The following is a 20,855-nucleotide window of genomic DNA, read 5'->3' as shown; positions in this document are numbered from 1 at the left end:
CCATTGTGTATAGTCATTCTTTCTGCATGTTCCGATTTCATTCACAGGTCAGCGAGGTGAAGGCTCAGGCTGTCGCTGGAGAACGTGCACTTCAGTGCAAAATACTTAGTCTTGAATCAGAGTTAAATAGAAAGACAAAAGAATTGAAACAGCTTCAACAGAACAAGAATAACGTGAGTTTTCTGTGTGGTCTGTCTGTGAAGAGGGGGAATGGATCCTACAAGCGAGTCACCTGCAAGGCAAATTAAAAATTAGTTGAAAGAAAAAAAATGACGCAAGCTAAAATCATAAAACCAAAAAAGAAAAGGGGGCTATCCCAACATCCGTTCCACAAGTGAGAGAGCACTACTAAAACTTTGAGGGCCTATCAATTGTGATATGAAAACAAGGTTGGCCCCAACAGGTTGCCGACCCTCTAGAAGAACGTCTCCCTATGTATCAATGGCATTCTCCATCACTGAAGGTGAAAGGAGAAGGAATCCTGAAGCACAAGCCACCCACAGCTGTGAGATATGCACAGATGCAGAGACCAGTGGAACTGTATATTGGACAAATGTTGAGGGCCACAGGTGAGGCCAAACCTGGACGGGCTTGTCCTCTGTGGAATATCATCAGGAGTACATTATAATTTCTCAATGTCATCTATACATATGATAAATATGTAAATTTAAACTTTAAAAAAATCATTATTATGCAAAAATATATTGGATAATGTATATTGGATAATATTGAGTTCTGAACTCATCGACCTGAAACGTTAACTCTGTTTCTCTCCACAGATGCTGCCTGACCCGCTGAGATTTCCAGCAGTTTCTGTTTTTATTTCAGATTCCAGCATCTGCAGTATTTTGCTTTTGGATAATAATGGGTTTGACATGTTGGTTCTCATTTAGTGACTTGGAAAACTACAATGGTGATTACTGGAGAAGAGGAGGTTAAGAACGATCCAATAGAAGGGATCAGAATGACTAGAATTGGAGAGTCAGTAATAAGGAGAAATAATAAAACCAGATAGAAGTTACATATAATTTACAGCACCGTAACTGGTCAATGCTGGTGTTTACACTCTACATGGTATATACATTGCATTTAAATAGTGCCTTTCATGACCTCGGGACATTCCGTAGTTCTTCACAGCCAATAAATCACACTTGAATTACAGTCACTGTTTGTAATATAGGAAATGTGGCAGCTAATTTGCGCACAGCAATGAGGTAAATGGCCAGTTAATCTGTTTTATGATGGTGTTGGTTGAGGCATAAATTTTGGCCAGGGCACTGGGAGAATTCCCTTGCTTTTATTTGAATCTTTTATGCCCATGTGAGAAGGCAGATTGCCTCAATTTAACATCTCACCTGAAAGACAGCAACTCCTTCAGTACTGCACCGCAGTATTAGTGTCGATTATGTACGCGTGTCTCTGGAATGGGTCTTGAACCCACGACCCTCTGATTCAGACACACGAGTGCTATCACTGAGCCATGGCTGACATAAATTTAAGTATGGCTCAATTTCGAAGTTCTCATCTGTTTTCAAATCCCTCCATAGCCACGCCATCCTTATTTCTGTAATCTCTTCCAGTCTCACACCACCACCCCCCACCCCCCACCCCCCCCCCCCCCGAGATCTCTGCGCTCCTTTAATTCTGCCCTCTTGAGCATCCCTGATTTATAATTGCTCAACCATTGGTGGCCATGCCTTCTGTTACCTAGGCCCTAAGCTCTGGAATTCCCTGCCTAAACCTCTCCGCGCCTCTTTCCTCCTTCAAGACGCTCCTTAAAACCTACCTCTTTGTCACCTGCCCTAATTTCTCCTTGTGTGCTCGGTGTCAAATTTTTTATCTTCATACTCCTATGAAGTGCCTTGAGACATTTCACTATATTAAAGGTGCTATATAAATATAAGTTGTTGTTGAAGCACAAAATAAGAAATCTGTTCCCACGGAGATATTTGAAATATGGAATGCATTCACACAAGTGGCTACTGGAGTCAATCATAACATTTAAGAGACAATCTGATAAATGGTTGAAGCAAAGGTTCTGGGGAAACAGCAGGGAAATAGGATTATAGTTGATGGTGCCAATTTGGAGCTAGCACCAACACCGGCACAATGGGCCAAATGGCCTTATTTTATGCTGAACTTCTGTGAATAATAGTTTTGAAAGGATATGCAATGCAACTTTACCTCTTGCTAATGGCTGGCTGTGAACAAAATCACTTGTGCTTTTCATAATTCAGACATTTTATCAAACTTAAAAACACAGTTTTGACGTGCCTAAGTTTGAGACCTCTTGGTTTTTTAGATCTGACAAAACAAGTAAAGATTAACATTTTTTTAACTTAAATACCAATTGCAAATAACAAAATGCCCTGGGGCAAGGCATTTTAATCTTAATTTACAAAGCTACAAATATGCCATGTATTGGCTGGCCTCCAGATTGGAGCCACCATCTTTGCCACATTAGCAGCTTGAGTACAGAAACTGAATATATTATCCAGCCTTCTGAATTCCCAGTATCTGTCAGCCTGGCTTAACCGTTAGCATTCTTGCCTCTCTGTCAGAAGGCTGTGTGTTCTACCTGAGTAGGTAATCCAGACTTGACGTTCCAGTTCAGTGCTGAAGTGGTCCGACATTGTCATAGGTGAGATTTCATCTGTCTGGTCAGGTGAATGTTAAAGATCGCATTGTACTACTCAAAGAAGAGCTGGAGTTTTCTTGGTGTCTGGCCAACATTTCTATCTCTGTCAACAACACCTTTTTTTAAAAAAAAACAGATGAACTGTTAATTCGTCTCATTGCTGTTTGTGGGTTGGGGCAGATGCAGAATAGCTACTGCATTTTCCTACATAACAGTTGCTGGACTTTGCAATGTTTTGATGCCAATATAAATGTAAAAATATTATTGTGACTTTAGTGACGTGGGATATTGAGATCAAAGGCTTGGAAAAAACAAGTTTTGTTTTATAATAGAGTTCTGGAAATGCTTCAAAAGTATAGGCCGTGATTGAGAGAGATGAGTTTTTAAACTTTTGGGGGATGATTGTGCCCCCTTACTTTCTCCCCAGTCCCCAATTCCATGCATCACTTTAGGAGAGTAAACCTCGGCCAAAGCTGGTCTGAGCCATCCTCCAGAAAGAACATCACAGGAGCCAGAGGATGACTCTCCCACTCATTTAATATTTTCTCTTCCACCAGGTGAAGATGCCTGGCCTCTGTCTGATGCATCACACCAGCACTGCTAAAATTGGGAACATGTCGGAGTAAAGGATTCAATTGGTGACCCACTACCTCATGTATTGCTTCAATTGCAAAACATATATATATTTAATATTTCAAAACAAAACGCTGAAGATTTTTTTAAATGTATATTTTATTGTACAGTTAATGCACATTTGTGGTTTTCATTTTAACAGGGACTACAAAATGGACTTCATTTGCTCAATTATTGCTTAGAGTAATTTTTAAACATTTAGGACATGTTTAAAAGCAAATGTTGAGAACATGTGCACTATTTTCTGTGCTTGGCAGACTGGATAGTGAACCCTTACATCTGTCCTTTTTAGATGCACATTTATCATGTATCTGACTTGTGTATGCTGTACTTGCGAGCTTTGGGTAGACTAGTCATTTGCCTGCTTAACACTGCACTTCAAAAGCAATTCATTGGTTGTAAAGTACTTGAAACGGCCCAAAGATTTGACAAGGCACAGTAAAAAGAGTTATATAGAAAATAGTTGCAGGAGCAGGCCATTCGGCCCTTCGAGCCTGCACTGCCATTCAATATGATCATGGCTGATCATGCAACCTCAGTACCCCACCCCTGCCTTCTCTCCATACACCTTCACCCCTTTAGCTGTAAGGGCCACATCTAACTCCCTTTTGAATATGTCCAATGAATTGCAGAAGAGGACAGGGTTTAATTAGGAGGGGGAAAATAGAGTATGAGAGGAAGCTTCCTGGGAGCATAAAAACTGACTGCAAAAGCTTCTATAGATTAGTGAAAACAAATGTAGGTCCCTTGCAGTCAGATTCAGGTGAATTTATAATGGGGAACAAAGAAATGACGGAGCAGTTAAACAAATACTTTGGTTCTGTCTTCACAAGAGAAGACACAAATATCCTTCCGGTAATAGAAACATAGAAACATAGAAAATAGGTGCAGGAGCAGGCCATTCAGCCCAACTAGCCTGCACCGCTATTCAATGAGTTCATGGCTGAACATGCAACTTCAGTACCCCCTTCCTGCTTTCTCGCCATACCCCTTGATCCCCCGAGTAGTAAGGACTTCATCTAACTCCGTTTTGAATATATTTAGTGAATTGGCCTCAACTACTTTCTGTGGTAGAGAATTCCACAGGTTCACCACTCTCTGGGTGAAGAAGTTTCTCCTCATCTCGGTCCTAAATGGCTTACCCCTTATCCTTAGACTGTGATCCCTGGTTCTGGACTTCCCCAACATTGGGAACATTCTTCCTGTCTAAACTCGTCAGAATTTTAAACGTTTCTATGAGGTCCCCTCTCATTCTTCTGAACTCCAGTGAATACAAGCCCAGTTGATCCAGTCTTTCTTGATAGGTCAGTCCCACCATCCCGGGAATCAGTCTGGTGAATCTTCGCTGCACTCCCTCAATAGCAAGAATGTCCTTCCTCAAGTTAGGAGACCAAAACTGTACACAATACTCCAGGTGTGGCCTCACCAAAGCCCTGTACAACTGTAGCAACACCTCCCTGCCCCTGTACTCAAATCCCCTCGCTATGAAGGCCAACATGCCATTTGCTTTCTTAACTGCCTGCTGTACCTGCATGCCAACCTTCAATGACTGATGTACCATGACACCCAGGTCTCGTTGCACCTTCCCTTTTCCTAATCTGTCACCATTCAGATAATAGTCTGTCTCTCTGTTTTTACCACCAAAGTGGATAACCTCACATTTATCCACATTATACTTCATCTGCCATGCATTTGCCCACTCACCTAACCTATCCAAGTCACTCTGCAGCCTCATAGCATCCTCCTCGCAGCTCACACTGCCACCCAACTTAGTGTCATCTGCAAATTTGGAGATACTACATTTAATCCCCTCGTCTAAATCATTAATGTACAATGTAAACAGCTGGGGCCCCAGCACAGAACCTTGCGGTACCCCACTAGTCACTGCCTGCCATTCTGAAAAGTACCCATTTACTCCTACTCTTTGCTTCCTGTCTGACAACCAGTTCTCAATCCACGTCAGCACACTACCCCCAATCCCATGTGCTTTAACTTTGCACATTAATCTCTTGTGTGGGACCTTGTCGAAAGCCTTCTGAAAGTCCAAATATACCACATCAACTGGTTCTCCTTTGTCCACTTTACTGGAAACATCCTCAAAAAATTCCATGGGATTGAAGGCCGATAAATCCCCGGGGCCTGATGAGTACTTAAGGAAATGGTCCTAGAAATAGTGGGTGCATTGGTGATCATTTTCCAACAGTTTATCGACTCTGGATCTGTTCCTACGGACTGGAGGGTAGCTAATGTAATACCACTTTTTAAGAAAGGAGGGAGAGAGAAAACGGGTAATTATAGACCGGTTAGCCTGACATCAGTAGTGGGGAAAATGTTGGAATCAATTATTAAAGATGGAATAACAGCGCATTTGGAAAGCCAGTGAGAGGATTGCTCCAAGTCAGCATGGATTTATGAAAGGGTAATCCTGCTTGACAAATCTTCTAGAATTATTTGAGAATGCAACTGGTAGAAGAGTGGACAAGGGAGAACCAATGGATGTGATTTATTTGGACTTTCAAAAGGCTTTGACATGGTCCCACACAAGAGATTGGTGTGCAGAATTAAAGAACATGGTATTGGGGGTAATGTACTGACATGGATAGAAAACTGGTTGGCAGATAGGAAGCAGAGAGTTGGGAAAAAACTGATCCTTTTCAGAATGGCAGGCAGTGACTAGTGGGGTGCCGCAGGGCTCAGTGCTGGGACCCCAGCTCTTTACAATATACATTAATGATTTAGACGAAGGAATTGAGTAATATCTCCAAGTTTGCAGATGACACTAAGCTGGGTGGAGGTGTGAGCTGTGAGGGGGACACTAAGAGGCTGCAGGATGACTTGGGCAGGTTAGGTGAGTGGGCAAACACATGGCAGATGCAGTATAATGTGGATAAATGTGGGGTTATCCACTTTGGTGGCAAAAACACGAAGGCAGAATATTATCCGAATGGCGGCAGATTAGGAAAAGGAGGTGCAACGAGATCTGGTTGTCATGGTTCATCAGTCATTGAAAGTTGGCTTGCTGGTACAGCAGGCGGTGAAGAAGGCAAATGGTATGTTGGCCTTCATAGCTAGGGGATTTGAGTATAGGAGCAGGGAGGTTTTACTGCAGTTGTACAGGGCCTTAGTGAGGCCTCGCCTGGAATATTCTGTTCAGTTTTGGTCTCCTAATCTGCGGAAGGACGTTCTTGCTATTGAGGGAGTGCAGCGAAGGTTCACCAGACTGCTTCCCAGGATGGCAGGACTGACATATGAGGAGAGACTGGATCGACTGGGCCTGTATTCACTGGAGTTTAGAAGGATGAGAGGGGATCTCATAGAAACATAAAATTCTGACGGGACTGGACAGGTTAGATGCAGGAAGAATGTTCCCCGATGTTGGGGAAGTCCAGAACCAGGGGTCACAGCCTAAAGATAAGGGGGTAAGCCATATAGGACCGAGATGAGGAGAAACTTTTTCACCCAGAGAGTTGTTAACCTGTGGAATTCCCTACCGCAGCAGCCCTATACAACTGCAGTAAGACCTCCCTGTTCCCATACTCCAATCTCCTCGCTAAGCAGGCCAGCATGCCATTTGCTTTCTTTACAGCCTGATGTATGCCTACCTTCAACGACTGATGTACCATGACACCCAGGTCTCGTTGCACCTCTCCTTTTACTAAACAGTCACCATTCAGATAATCTGCCTTCCTGTTTTTGCCACCAAAGTGGATAACCTCAAATTTATCCACATTATACTGCATCTGCCATGCATTTGCCCACTCACCTAACCTGTCCAAGTCCCCCTGCAGCCTCTTAGCCTCCTCCTCTCAGCTCACACCGCCACCCAGCTTAGTGTCATCTGAAAACTTGGAAATGTTACACTCAATTCCTTCGTCCAAATCGTTAGTATATATTGTAAATAGCTGGGGTCCCAGCACTGAACCTTGCAGTACCCCACTAGTCACTGCCTGCCATTCTGAAAAGGACCCGTTTATTCCCACTCTTTGGCCCCAAGTTTCGTCCCGCGGCGAAAACGGCGCACTTCCGAGCTGGGCGCCTGTTTTTCGCGCCGAAAACTGCGCCTAAAAAAAAAAAAGTCTGATATTCTGGGAGCTCTATGTCTGCTTGGCGCGGCGCGCTCTTCGCAGCAGGGGGCGGAGCCTAACACTCGCGCCGATTTTCTAAGTAGCAGGGGGCGGGTACAATTTAAATTAGCCTTCGTGGTGCCGGCAACCGTGCGCGTTGGAGCGTGCGCGCACGCGCAGTCTCACACAAACATTGGCACTTGGCCATTTTTTAAAATACTGCAGAAAAAGTGAAGATTTGTTTCTTGGACCCCTGCAAAAGGCTTGTAATTTAATTTTTTTTGATATTTCTGTGTGTGAGGGAGTGCTTTTAGCAGCACTGCTGAATAAATCACCTGCTGAAATCAGTGAGTTCAGCTTTTCATTGCTAAACTTGCAGAACCGGTGCTGCATTGGTGCATGCAAATTAAGGACTGTGTGTTTGGAGAAATAAGAGTGCCAATTCAACTTTGCAATGGATCAACGTCCACCAAGAACAAAGAATTTCTTGCATAGGAAGTGGAGATATTAGTCAACGTAATTGAGCAGAGATGGCAGGAGCTGGATACCAGCAACAGAGGTCGCATAAAAGTGCCACCAAAAGAAATGAAGAAACGCTGGGACCAAGTTGCAGAAGATTACTGCGCAGTGGTGCATACCAGGAGATCTGGAAGCCAGTGTAAAAAGAAATGGCACGACCTTGGTCAAGTAGTTAGTGTAAGTAATATTTCCCATTTTTAATTTAATCGTAATTGTAACCTGGCTATCTGTATGTCCCACCTTGCAGACTGACACACTCTGTAAAAAGTTATATTTTACTCTTTGCAGAAGAAATTGGCCCACAACAAAAGGGAGGCAACTAGGACAGGAGGAGGCGTGCCCAATCTGCATCCACTGACACCCTTGGAACAAAGGGTAGCTGCTGTGATGAGTCGTACATGGAGAAAAGCAATCAGTACAGCACAAGCTGGGCCTGCACGCGAGGAAGAGGGCAAGTCCTGAAAATGCATCATGGCCCTTTAAATCAACCTGCTGCCTGGCCTGCTATGTGTGAGAGTACTCATGCCACCCATCCGGCCCCCTCCCTTGCTGTTAAACATTTGACTGTTCTGAGGTATTTTGCAGAACATGATGATGATGATGATGACGATGCTGCTGCTGCCAACCCTGAGGATCCTGAGGGTGCAGAACAAGAACCAGTACAACCAGCTGCGGACGTTCCAGACTGGATGATGGCAGCGATGACTGAAATGTCTGCAGGGGAGAGCTTCCAATTTAATATTTATGAGCCCCCATCAAGGGGCATCAGAGTTTCAACCCCTAGCATAGGTCTTGGTTCCACCTTCCATGGTTTCGCTACCGATGTTGCGGGTCCCAGTGGTGCTGCTGGTATAATGCAGCATTCTACAGTCAGTGCACTACCGTCCCAGCCTGTGCCTCCCTCTCGCATAGGTTCTGGTTCCACCTACTATGGTTTTGATTCCGACGCTTCGGGTCCCAGTGTTGCTGCTGATATCATCGAGCAGTTTACACCCACTCGTCCAACATCCCAGCCCATGGCTCGCACTCGAGTGCTGTCGTCTGGAACACCGAGCGTCCTACCATTCCAGCCCGAGCCTCTCCCTCTAGTTCTGCCGTCTGCAACACCGAGCGTCCCACAGTCCCAGCCTGCGCCTCCCTGTGTAGTGGTGCCATTTGGAACACCGAGCGTCCCACCGTCACTGCCTGTGCCTCCCAGTGTAGTGGTGCCACAAGGCAGACCCAGGCAGAGGAGGAGGAGATTGGATACACGCTCTCCTGAGATGCAGCGTGCAACAGATGTGGCTCAGGTTGTGGCATTGGGTATGGAGACCAATGAGCTTACCCGATCACTCATCGGTGGCGTCAATGCAGTAGGTGAAGAGTTGACGGTCCTGACGGGAGAAATAGCAGTAATGACACGGGAACTTAGGGAGGGAATGTCTGAGGGAGTGCAACCGACGGCACAGGCCGTCAGGGAGGGCATGCGAGTGTCGGCACAGGCCGTCAGGGAGGGCCTGGTTGAGGTAGCTGCTGCAATAAGGGCACACAGCCCAGCCAATCAAATGACACCCCCATGAGGAAGTGAACATTCACTGAGATGTGGATGAGAGATGGTTGCAGCCTTTCTTTGCTGCTTTTGTTCTTGTTCTTGAAGTAGCTGTAGTAGCGTTTTTCAAATTGAAATTGTTTTGTAACTTTACAACTTATAAGGGATCTTATGGTTTTTAAGTGATCTTATAGTGTAAATGCTCTCACATTTTTTTTGTATCTTTAATTTTGCACCTAAAAAGTGATCCTGAAGTTTGTGTTCTTCAGAGTGTATGATTTTTCACAATTAAACTGTTTTGTAAGTTTTGTAACTTTACAAGTTTATAAGTGATCTTAAAGTTTTTAAGTGATCTTCAAGAGTCATATTAAAAAGTATCGTTTGATACAACAAATATTTTATTAGAGTGACGTTAACTTTTCATTAAAATATTTTTTCATTAAAACTGTTTCATGTTCCATTAACACAACACAACGTAGGAACAACTGCAAAGAATAAACATGTCCATGCGCAAAAGTAGTCGCAGAGCCCTCAGGCATCAGTAATTGAAGCGTTCACGGTTGAGCTGCTGGTGCAAGTCTCGAGCAATCGTTAAAGGAGCACGATGGACGGCCCTCCTCCGACCTCGTGCTTCGGCATCAGGCACTTGCATGCTTTCCTGATTGTCATTATCATCCACATCCTGGTCTTCCGTAATACTATCATCATGCACTGGACCCTCACGTCGGCCTTCAGGTTCCACTACCAGCTCCTGCTGCCTCATGATGGCTAAGTTATGAAGCATGCAGCACACAACAGTGAAGTGACCGACAATCTGAGGAGAGTATAGCAACTGTCCTCCGGAATGGTCCAGGCATCGGAATCGCTGTTTCAATATGCCAATGGTCCTCTCAATGATGCTGCGCGTCGCAATGTGCGCCATGTTGTATTGACGGTCAGCTTCTGTCCGTGTCATGCGTATGGGCGTCATGAGCCAGGTGGTCAGGCCGTACCCTTTGTCTCCCAGTAGCCAGCTCTGCCCTTCTGGCTGCTGCTCAAACATGTCAGATAGAACGCTGTCGCGTAGGATGAACGCATCGTGGGTGCTGCCAGGGTATCTCGCATCGACTGACATGATGCACTGCTTGTCGTCACACACGAGCTGCACATTGATAGAGTGGAAACCTTTCCTATTTCGGTACTGCTCAGATTCCTCCACGGGTGCTCGCAAGGCAATGTGGGTACAATCAATGCAGCCCTCTACCTTTGGGAAGCCGGCAATCCTGAAGAAGCCCACAGCCCTCTCATGGATCGCTTGTGCGGTCATTGGGAAAATGATGAAGTCATTCCTTCGCGCATAAAGTGCAGCCGTGACCTGGTAAACGCAGGCATGTATTGCACGTTGAGAGATGGCACACACATCTCCAGTTGTAGCCTGAAACGATCCCGAGGCATAGAAAAAAAGTGCAGCTGTTACCTTCACTTCAACAGACAAGGCAGTTGTCCTTCTGCTTCTGGGCTGCAAATCTGCTCTCACCATGTCACAGATCTCAGTGACAACTTCTCTGCGAAAACGCAGCCTTTTCACACAATCAGCCTCGCTCACGTCCAGGTACGAGCACCTGGTTCGATATTGTCGACGTGGGTAAGGTCTCCTGCCCATCAACCTACGGGCTATGACGTTCCTGGTGCGGTGAGCTCTAATCAATTCTCTCCTATGCAGTGAATTGATGGCAAACCATTGCATAATCCGTGGTGTTGACAATGCAGCACCCATTCTGCAAATTTAAATATAAAACTGTCTGTGGCTGCCTCTCCCTGTCCAAATGGCCTCAGTCCCCCTCACAGCTCGAAGGCTGCTGCTGTATCTTCGGCTGCCTTCGAGCCACTGACGCCGCCCCTAAAGCGTGGCCGAATGGCCTCGAGCACCATAAAGAGCTGCGTGTGTCAGGTGTTGATTCTTCGGCTGCCGGCCAGCCACTGACGCCGCTGATATCTCATGGCTGAATGGCCTCGGGTCCGTCCGGTGCTGCTTCTTCGCGGCCAGCCACGAAGAGAATGAAGGCCTGCCTCAAGCACCGCAGCTCAGCTCGAAGCTTGCTGCCGCTGCCGTCGAGACACTGACGCCACACCGCTGCCTGTCTCCAACATGAAAGGCCTACCTGAAGCACTTTCACACAGGTAGGAACATGGTTTATTTAATCTTTTCTTTGCTTATAAATTTTTATTCAGGTTGGATTTATTTGTATAATATTTGTATAAGTATAACTAAGGATTGATTGTAGAATTTAATGATTTCCCCTTCCCCCCCCCCCCCCCCCCCCCACCTCGTTCCCTACGCCTAATTTGTAACCTATGCCTGATTTTCTAAAGTGTAGACAAGGTTTTTTTCGGCGTACAAAAATCTTCACTTACTCCATTCTAAGTTAGTTTGGAGTAAGTGTTCACTCACGAAACTTTGAAATCAGGCGTAAGTGGCCGGACACGCTCCCTTTTGGAAAAAAAAATTCTGTTCCAAAGTGAAACTGTTCTAACTGACTAGAACTGGAGCAAACTAAATGTCGAGAATTCCGATTTCTAAGATACTCCGTTCTACACCAGTTGCTCCTAAAAAATCAGAAGCAAATCATGTGGAAACTTGGGGCCTTTGCTTCCTGTCTGCCAACCAGTTCTCTATCCATGTCAATACATTACCCCCAATACCATATGCCTTAATTTTGCACACTAATCTCTTGTGTGGGACCTTGTCAAAAGCCTTTTGAAAGTCCAAATAATCACATCCACTGGTTCTCCCTTATCCACTCTACTAGTTACATCTTCAAAAAACTCTAGAAGATTTGTCAAGCATGATTTCCCTTTCATAAATCCATGCTGACTTGGACCGATCCTGTCACTGCTTTCCAAATGCGCTGCTGTTACATCTTTAACAATTGATTCCAGCATTTTCCCCACTACTGATGTCAGGCTAACCGGTCTATAATTCTCTGTTTTCTCTCTCCCTCCTTTTTTTAAAAAAGTGGGGTTACATTAGCTACCCTCCAATCCATAGGAACTAAACCAGAGTCCATGGAATGTTGGAAAATGACCACCATTGCATCGACTATTTCTAGGGTCACTTCCTTAAGCACTCTGGGAGGTAGACTATCAGGCTCTGAGGATTTATCGGCCTTCAGTCCCATCAATTTCCCTAACACAATTTCCTGACTCATAAGGATTTCCTTCAGTTCTCCCTTCTCGCTAGACCCTCGGTCCCCTAGTATTTTCGGGAGGTTATTCGTGCCTTCCTTAGTGAAGACTGAACCAAAGTATTTTTTCAGTTGGTGCCATTTCCTTGTTCCCCATTATGAATTCACCTGATTCTGACTGCAAGGGAGCTACATTAGTCTTCACTAATCTTTTTCTCTTCACATATCTATAGAAGCTTCCTTTCTTTATGTTCTCTGCAAGCTTACTCTCATACACTATTTTCCCCCTTCTAATTAAAGCTTTAGTTCTCTGCTGACTTCTAAATTTCTCTTCAAGTTTGCTGCTTTTCCTGGCCAATTTATATGCCTCTTCCTTGGATTTAACACTTTCCCTAATTTCCCTTGTTTGCCACGGTTAAGCCACCTTCCCCGTTTTATTTTTACGCCAGACAGGATGTACAATTGTTGTAGTTCATCCATGTGATATTTAAATGTCTGCTATTGCCTATCCACCGTCAACCCTTTAAGTATCATTCTCCAGTTTATCCTAGCCAATTCACGTCTCATACTGTCGAAGTTTCCTTTAAGTTCAGGACCCTAGTCTCTGAATTAACTGTGTCACTCTCCATCTAAATGAAAAATTCTGCCATATTATGGTCACTCTTCCCCAAGGGGCCCTGCACGACCAGATTCCTTTTAGAATTATGTTGTAATGTGGCCCGTTTTGATTTTTGCCCTTGATTTCTCTGCCCTCCACTCTTACTTTTCTCCTTCCTAACTTTTGCTTCTGTCCCCTTTTTTACTTCCCTCTGTCTCCCTCGTTACACAAGACCCAGTCTAGGATGGCCTGCTCTCTAGTTTGTTCCTCGACATATCGGTCTAGAAAACCATCCCTTATACACTCCAGGAAATCCTCCTCCACAGTGTTGCTACCAGTTTGGTTAGCCCAATCAATATGTAGATTAAAGTCACCCATGATAACTGCTGTACTCTTATTGCACGCGACCCTAATTTCCTGTTTGATGCCATCCCCAACCTCCCTACTACTGTTTGGTGGTCTGTACACAACTCCCACTAACGTTTTTTGCCCTTTGGTGTTTCGCAGCTCTACCCATAGATTCTACATTATCCACGCTAATGTCCTTCCTTACTATTGCGTTAATCTCCTCTTTAACCAGTAACGCAACCCCACCTCCTTTTCCTTCCTGTCTGACCTTCCTGAATATTAAATACCCCTGGATGTTGAGTTCCCAGCCTTGATTACCCTGGAGCCATGTCTCCATAATCCCAATTACATTATATCCGTTAACAGCTATCTGCGCAGTTAATTCATCCACCTTATTACGAATGCTCTTTGCATTGAGACTCCGAGCCTTCGGGCTTGTTTTTTTAACACTCTCTCTTTTTCCTTTTAGAATTATGTTGTAATGTGGCCCGTTTTGATTTTTGCCCTTGATTTCTCTGCCCTCCACTCTTACTTTTCTCCTTCCTAACTTTTGCTTCTGCCCCCTTCCCTCTGTCTCCCTGCACAGATTCCCATCCCCCTGCCATTTTAGTTTAACTCCTCCCCAACAGCACTAGCAAACACTCCCCCTAGGACATTGGTTCCGGTCCTGCCCAGGTGCAGACCGTCCGGTTTGTACTGGTCCCACCTCCCCCAGAACCGGTTCCAATACCCCAGGAATTTGAATCCCTCCCTGCTGCACCACTGCTCAAGCCACGTATTCATCTGCACTATCCTGCGATTCCTACTCTGACTAGCACGTGGCACTGGTAGCAATCCCGAGATTACTACTTTTGAGGTCCTACTTTTTTATTTAGCTCCTAGCTCCTTAAATTCGTTTCGTAGGATCTCATCCCTTTTTTTACCTATGTCGTTGGTACCAATGTGCACCACGACAACTGGCTGTTCACCCTCCCTTTTCAGAATACCCTGCACCCGCTCCAAGACATCCTTGACCCTTGCACCAGGGAGGCAACATACCATCCTGGAGTCTCGGTTGCGGCCGCAGAATCGCCTATCTATTCCCCTCACAATTGAATCCCCTATCACTATCGCTCTCCCACTCTTTTTTTTTCCTGCCCTCCTGTGCAACAGAGCCAGCCACGGTGCCATGAACTTGGCTGCTGCTGCCCTCCCCTGATGAGTCATCCCTCTCAACAGCACTCAAAGCAGTGTATCTTGGCATGGTGAAGAGGAACAGAGTCATCGATACCTCTGATCCATGTTGGATGAGTCTCGTCCTACTCACCATGACTACATCAGTGATTGTTAACCGATACCTCGTGAATAGAGGCTGGAGAGCTGGAAACCTTGGGTCATGGTTCCAAATTTTGATGAACTCGTTTATACCTCTGATGATTTTGAGACCCAGATGCAGAACAAAAGATTTTGTAATGAAGTATAAAATAAAAATTTTTTATAGTGTTCCTTCTATGACAATATAGTGCCTTGCCAGATCTTCCACATAGCTTTAGTGAAATCTACAAGACCTGCTCTGAATATAAGGGACACTGGCTCGAGGCACTTCTTGGTCAAGATAGAAGCAATGATGTCAGATCACAAGATGGCTACCAGTTGGGGTTCTCCAATGGGGCATGAAAAGGGAGAGTCTGTGCCTTGATGGGGGTGGGGGGGAAATCTCAAATGTACCTCATTATATTACAACAGGATTCTGTTCCTGGGTAGGTGCCCTTTAATACCTTCAGTGCCCAAACAGTGCCTATTTTGAACACTAATATTCCCCACCACTGAGACAAGTCTTGATTGTTATGTGCTTCATTTAGGCTGAATTTCAATTCCAAATTTCCTTTGAGAAAAATACATGGGTTTAAGAATCTCTTGTGTTGCAAGGGTGGACAAACTCTCTTGAATTCAGTGACCGCCCCCCCCCCCCCACAGTTAAACAAATGAAAACCTAGTGTAAGATCAGGTTCAGTCATGCACTGAAAAAACTGCTGAAGTCTTGCTGTTAAATCTATTATTTAGAGAAAGAAGCTGGATGATGGAGGTTCCAAGGTTGCTGTGCGAATGAGAGATCAGATACTGAACAAATCTAACTTGTGAATTCAGCTTTATAGCAATATGCAAACCAGTTTGAGAAGATCACTTAGATTTCCTTTAAGATACTTGCATCGTAATTTTCTGATGAGTGCAACTTTTTTTGATGAAATATGAATTGTCACCACATTTTCTATCATTCTTTATTTCCTTTCCAAAGATGTGAAAATATTAAATTCAAAATGACTGCCAGTGAGTTACTAAATGCTTTGAAACCATTTAATCAATCATCACTGTATTTTTCTACCAACAAAATATTACAAATGTTCTCTAATTTTGTGTAATTTCTGCTTTCAAATTCTACATTGCAATAGGCCTAAGTGAAAGATTTTTGCAACATTTGTAGAATTGAGCTTGGTATGAATGTATGTTGAAGAAAGTAAGAGTTAGGGAGAAAAGGAATCCAAACTATACACAAAAGAACCAAATTAGACAATGCCGTACTAAGAGACAAAACAATCTAGTTCAGATGGGACAAATATTGAGAAAGATTTAAAACAATTGGCAAAAGAACTAGAGGAGAAATGTCTTCACACAGTATATTAAGATCTGGAATGCACTACCTGAAAGTGTGGTGGGACCAGATTCCATGGTGACTTTCAAAAGGCACTTGTACCTGAAGAGGACTAATTTGCAGGGCTGTGGGGGGGGGAAAGCTGGGGTGTGGGACTAAATTGGACAGCTCTTTCAAAGAGCCAATGCAGACCGAATGGACGCCTCTGCTGTAAGATTCTGTGATTTCGAATAGCAGAGTTGGCGAAATACTAACTCTGGAACTGGTAGGAAGTAGAGAAAGTTACATGAAGCCACTCAAATTCTTAACGTTAATGATGACATTCCTTTGAAGCTCACAGAATGAATCTTGCTTTTTCAGGCTGAGATGAATCATAAAACACATCTACAGGAGTTGAAGCTCAGTCTCAAACAATCTGAAAATCAGAATCACAGCATCCAGAATTACGTACAGTTTCTCAAAATGTCCTATGCAACTATGTTTGGAGACACACATTAATAGAATTTCATGCTGAACCAACATTAAGATGAGCAACTTAATCTTCAAGGATTTGGCAGAGTATTAGTGTCTATACATTCCACATTTGATGTATTTGTTTTTTATTTAATTATGGAAAATATGATCACTGGATTTTAAATTTGACTTATTCACTGAACATTGTGGAAATTGTTTGATCAAGACTGATTTCATGAAATAAGCAGAAATTGCACAATGCACAGACATTACTACTGCTTATAAATGTATATGCTTGAATATTGTATTTTTCAACATTAGTTTGAAATTGATGTGCTGGTGTGGAAATTAATTTATTTATGTTACAAGAAAGGTTAATCTTGTTTTTAGCACACTATTTTTGATATCTGCAACTCATGAGTTTTTTGCCATTGTTAATTTATAACATGTTCAAATATTCCTCATTTGTTCAATTTCACATTAGAAAAATTATTCCACTGTGCAAATAAGCACTCGGAAACTATCACTTCTACCAGATTAGTGCCACGGAGGAGAAGGCCATTCAGTCCCTTGAGCCTATTCCGCCATTCAGTTAGATCATGCTTGATCTGTGTCCTTATTCCATTTACCCGCCTTGGCTCCATGTCCCTTAATACCCTTGACCAGCAGAAATCTATGATTCTCAGCTTTAAACTTATCAATTGAGCTAGTATCTACTGATTTTTTGGGAGAGAGTGCCACACTTCATGCAAAGGGTGGTAGAAATGTTGCCTAACCCCTCTCCTGAATGGCCTGGCTCTGATTTTAAGGTTATGCCCCCTTGTCCTAGACTCCCCCACTAGCGGAAAATGGTTCTCTCTAATTACCCCATCAGTTCCTTTTCAAAATCCTAAAAACCTCAATCAAATCAAATAGGAAATTCAGGAGAAACTGCTCCGAGGGAATGAGTAGATGCGGTGAATAGTATAGATGCATTTAAGTGGAAGCTGGATAAAGACACGAGGGAGAAAGGAATAGAAGGACATGCTGATGGGGTTACATTATGAAGGGGGGCGGGTGGACATAAACACAGGCATGGAGCTGTTGGGCTGAATGGCCTGTTATTGTGCTATAAATACTATGTAAATCACCCTTAACCTTCTGTTTAAGGAAATAGTAGCATAGTAGTAATGTTATTGGACTAGCAATCCAGGGGCTTGGACTAATAATCTGGAGACGAGATCAAATCCCATCACGGCAGCTGTGTAATTTAAATTCAGTTAATTAAATACATCTGGAATTTTAAGAAACAAGTATCAGTAATGGTGACCATGAAACTACTGGATTGTCGTAAAAACCCATCTGTTCACTAATGCCCTTTTTTAGGGAAGGAAATCTGCCGCCCTTACCCGGCCTGGCCTATATGTGACTCCAGACCCACAGCAATATGGTTGACTCTTAATTACCCTCTGAAATGGTAGCTCACCACCAAGGGAAATTAGGGATGGGCAATAAATGTTGGTCTTGCCAGCGACGCCCACATTCTGAACGAATAACTAAAGAAAACATCTTGGCCAATCTCAGTCTTAAAATAGGGATTGGCAAACGGCTCAATTCTTGGTCCTTTTTCTGTTAACAGCAAATTATTTGATTGATGGCACACTAGGACGATATTTATCTTCATTAAAATAACTCTTTACATTATTTTCTTTATGTAATGTTAGCAAAATTCTCAAACTTAAAATAAAATCATTTTTGAAGTTTAAGCTTCTGCTAAGTCATTAAATTCAAAGACCTATTTTGGATTGCATTTTATTGTTTTTTGCATTCAGGTTTATTCATCTTGACCTGTGTCAGTTCCATTGTCACATTGTTTGACCATTAAACCAGATGGTTCATCCTTCACTTTAGTCAATGCCACCACATTGTGTCCAGATTTGGATCCTTTCCGATGACCAACACCTGCAGTAAAATGGCTGCAGTCTCTCTTCCTGGCTCGCGATTTCTTAACGTACGTGGCCTCTTCCAAACTAAACAGTCGGATTTGGATAATCCAACCCCAACATTGTCAGTAAAACTGCTGACACGGGTGGCGCTGTTGTTTGGCGAACCAACCTCTACTTTGCAGAGACTGATCGGCATCTCTCTGACACCTCCTCCTACCTCCCCCTGGACCATGACCCCACCACTGACCATCAAGCCATCATTTTCCAGACCGTCATCGACCTCATCTCCTCTGGAGATCTTCCCTCCATGGCCGCCAACCTCATAATTACCCAATCTTGCACAGCCCGCTTCTACCTCCTTCCTAAAATCCACAAACAGGACTGCCCTGGTAGACTCATCATTTCAGCCAATTCTTGCCCCATGGTACTGATTTCTTCCCATCACGACTTTTTTTTTCTCCCCTTGTCCAGTCTCTTCCCACCTATATCTATGACTCCTCCGATGCCTTCTGTCACTTTAACAGTTTCCTGGCCCCAACCATCTCCTTTTCACTATGGACATCCAATCCCTCTACACTTCCATCCTCCACCAGGACGGCCTGAGGGTGCTCGGTTTCTTCCTTGAACAGAGGCCCAACCAGTGCCCATTCACCATCACCACCTCCATCGGGCTAAACTTGTTCTCCTTTAACTCTGCTCACTTCCTCCAAATTAAAGGTGCTATGGGAATCTACATGCCTGGCTATGCCTAGTCTTTTTGTGGGATATGTGGAATATTCTTTGTTCCAGTTCTAGTCGGGTCCCCTCCCTCACCTCTTTTTCCACTACATTGATAACTGTATTGGCGTTTCCTGCTCTCGCCCTGAACTAGAAAATGTCATTCATTTTGCATTCAATTTCCAACCTTCCCTTGCCATCACATGGTTCATCTCTAACTCTTCCCTTCCTCAACTTCTCTGTCTCCATCTCTGGGGATAGGCTATTGACAAACATTCACTATAAGCCCACTGACTCCCACAACTACCTGGACTATACTTCCTCCCACCCCGCTTCCTGTAAGGAATCCATTCCATTCTCCCAGTTTCTCGGTCTCAGTCACATCTGTTCTGACGACACCACCTTCCATACTAGTGCTTTGGATATGTCTTCCTTTTTCCTCAACTGAGGATTCCCCTCTACCATGATTGACATGGTCCTCAACTGTGTCTGTTCTATCTCCTGCACTTCTGTTCTCACCCCTTTCCCCTCCCTCCCAGAACCATGATAGTGTTCCCCTTGTCCTCACCTTCTACCACACCAGTCTCCACGTTCAACAGATCATCCTTCGCCATTTCCGCCACCTCCAGCGTGATCCCACCACCAAACACATTTTCCCCTCACCTCCACTTTCAGCATTCCAAAGGGACCGCACCTTCTGCGACACCCTGGTCCAGTCCCCAATCATCCCCAATACCCGCTCCCCTTCCCACTGCACCTTCCCGTGCAAGTGCAATGGATGCAACACCTGCCCTTTTTCCTCCTCCCTTCCCACTGTCCAGGGCCCCAAACATTCCTTCCAGGTGAAACAGCGATTAACTTGTACTACTTTCAATTTACTATACTGTATTTGCTACTCACTATGTGGTCTCCACTACATTGGGGAGACCAAGTGCAGACCAAGAACACCTTCATTAATCTGCAAGTGTGACCCCTGAGCTTTCAGTCGCCTGTCACTTTAATTCTGCACTCCATTCCCATTCTGATCGCTCCGTCCTCGGCCTCTTGCACTGTTTCAATGAAGCACAACACAAGCTCGAGGAACAGCACCTCATCATTCGTTTAGGCACTGCTGGACTCGGAGTTCAACAATTTCAAACCATAACCTTTGTTTCCCACGGCAGCTGTTGATAATTTTGCCATCTCCATTTACACCCTCATCTTTTGTTTCTTAACTTGTCCCATTACCATCTCCTTTTGCCTTGCACCATCATCCCTTTTGTCTCTTAATCTCTTCTGCCTTCCACCCTGTCACAGGCCTTCCCTTTTGTTCTGCCCCCCCCCCCTCCCCTCCACCTTTCCCTTCCCCTACACTTGCTTAAAAATCTATTACATCTCTAACTTTTTCCAGTTCTGACGAAGGGTCCTCGACCTGAAATGTTTACCTTCTCTCTCTTTCCACAGATGCTGCCTGACCTGCTGAGTATTTCCAGCATTTTCTGTTTTTATTTCAGATTCCAGCATCTGCAGTATTTTGCTTTTGTATTTGTTGCAGTTGGGTTTTTCCTGAGTTTGCAGTTCACTGGAAATGGTCTTGTAGATAAAGATGGCTTATCAAAGAAAAGAGAACAAATACATGAATGAGCAGGGAACATCTCCC

At 44.2% G+C, this 20,855-nt stretch overlaps 2 protein-coding genes across 8 annotated transcripts in view; both read left to right on the top strand.

Moving 5' to 3' along the window:
- LOC139268020 (outer dense fiber protein 2-like) overlaps nucleotides 1–18,319 on the top strand; it is a 73,540-nt gene extending 55,221 nt beyond the window's left edge. For 5 of the 6 annotated variants that reach the window (XM_070885995.1, XM_070885993.1, XM_070885994.1 and 2 more), the window contains 2 exons: nucleotides 48–173; nucleotides 16,482–18,319. In XM_070885995.1, the coding sequence (XP_070742096.1) occupies nucleotides 48–173; nucleotides 16,482–16,619 (264 nt within the window). In that variant the 3' untranslated portion in view covers nucleotides 16,620–18,319. Of the gene's footprint in view, nucleotides 1–47; nucleotides 174–3,195; nucleotides 3,277–16,481 lie in introns of all 6 variants that reach the window. The other variant, XM_070885992.1, reaches the window with a different exon arrangement.
- LOC139268019 (uncharacterized) lies at nucleotides 7,645–9,582 on the top strand. 2 transcript variants are annotated; one of them, XM_070885989.1, is made up of 3 exons: nucleotides 7,645–8,031; nucleotides 8,143–8,988; nucleotides 9,046–9,582. In XM_070885989.1, exons 2-3 carry the CDS (start codon nucleotides 8,253–8,255, stop codon nucleotides 9,411–9,413), a joined length of 1,104 nt encoding a protein of 367 aa, XP_070742090.1. In that variant the 5' UTR covers nucleotides 7,645–8,031; nucleotides 8,143–8,252; the 3' UTR covers nucleotides 9,414–9,582. The 2 variants fall into 2 exon arrangements, with proteins under 2 accessions (XP_070742090.1, XP_070742089.1); XM_070885988.1 differs by having other exon boundaries at nucleotides 8,143–9,582.
- Nucleotides 18,320–20,855: the final 2,536 nt, after the last annotated feature.

Source organism: Pristiophorus japonicus, chromosome 8 (genome assembly GCF_044704955.1).
Source record: "Pristiophorus japonicus isolate sPriJap1 chromosome 8, sPriJap1.hap1, whole genome shotgun sequence".
Classification (NCBI taxonomy): domain Eukaryota; kingdom Metazoa; phylum Chordata; class Chondrichthyes; family Pristiophoridae; genus Pristiophorus; species Pristiophorus japonicus.
Note: the sequence above shows the minus strand (reverse complement) of the source record. Positions and strands in the feature narration are given on the sequence as shown.

Coding starts and splice junctions, on each gene's coding strand:
- LOC139268019 (XM_070885988.1), top strand. CDS start 8,253: ATGGAGAAAAGCAATCAGTACAGCACAAGCTGGGCCTGCACGCGAGGA.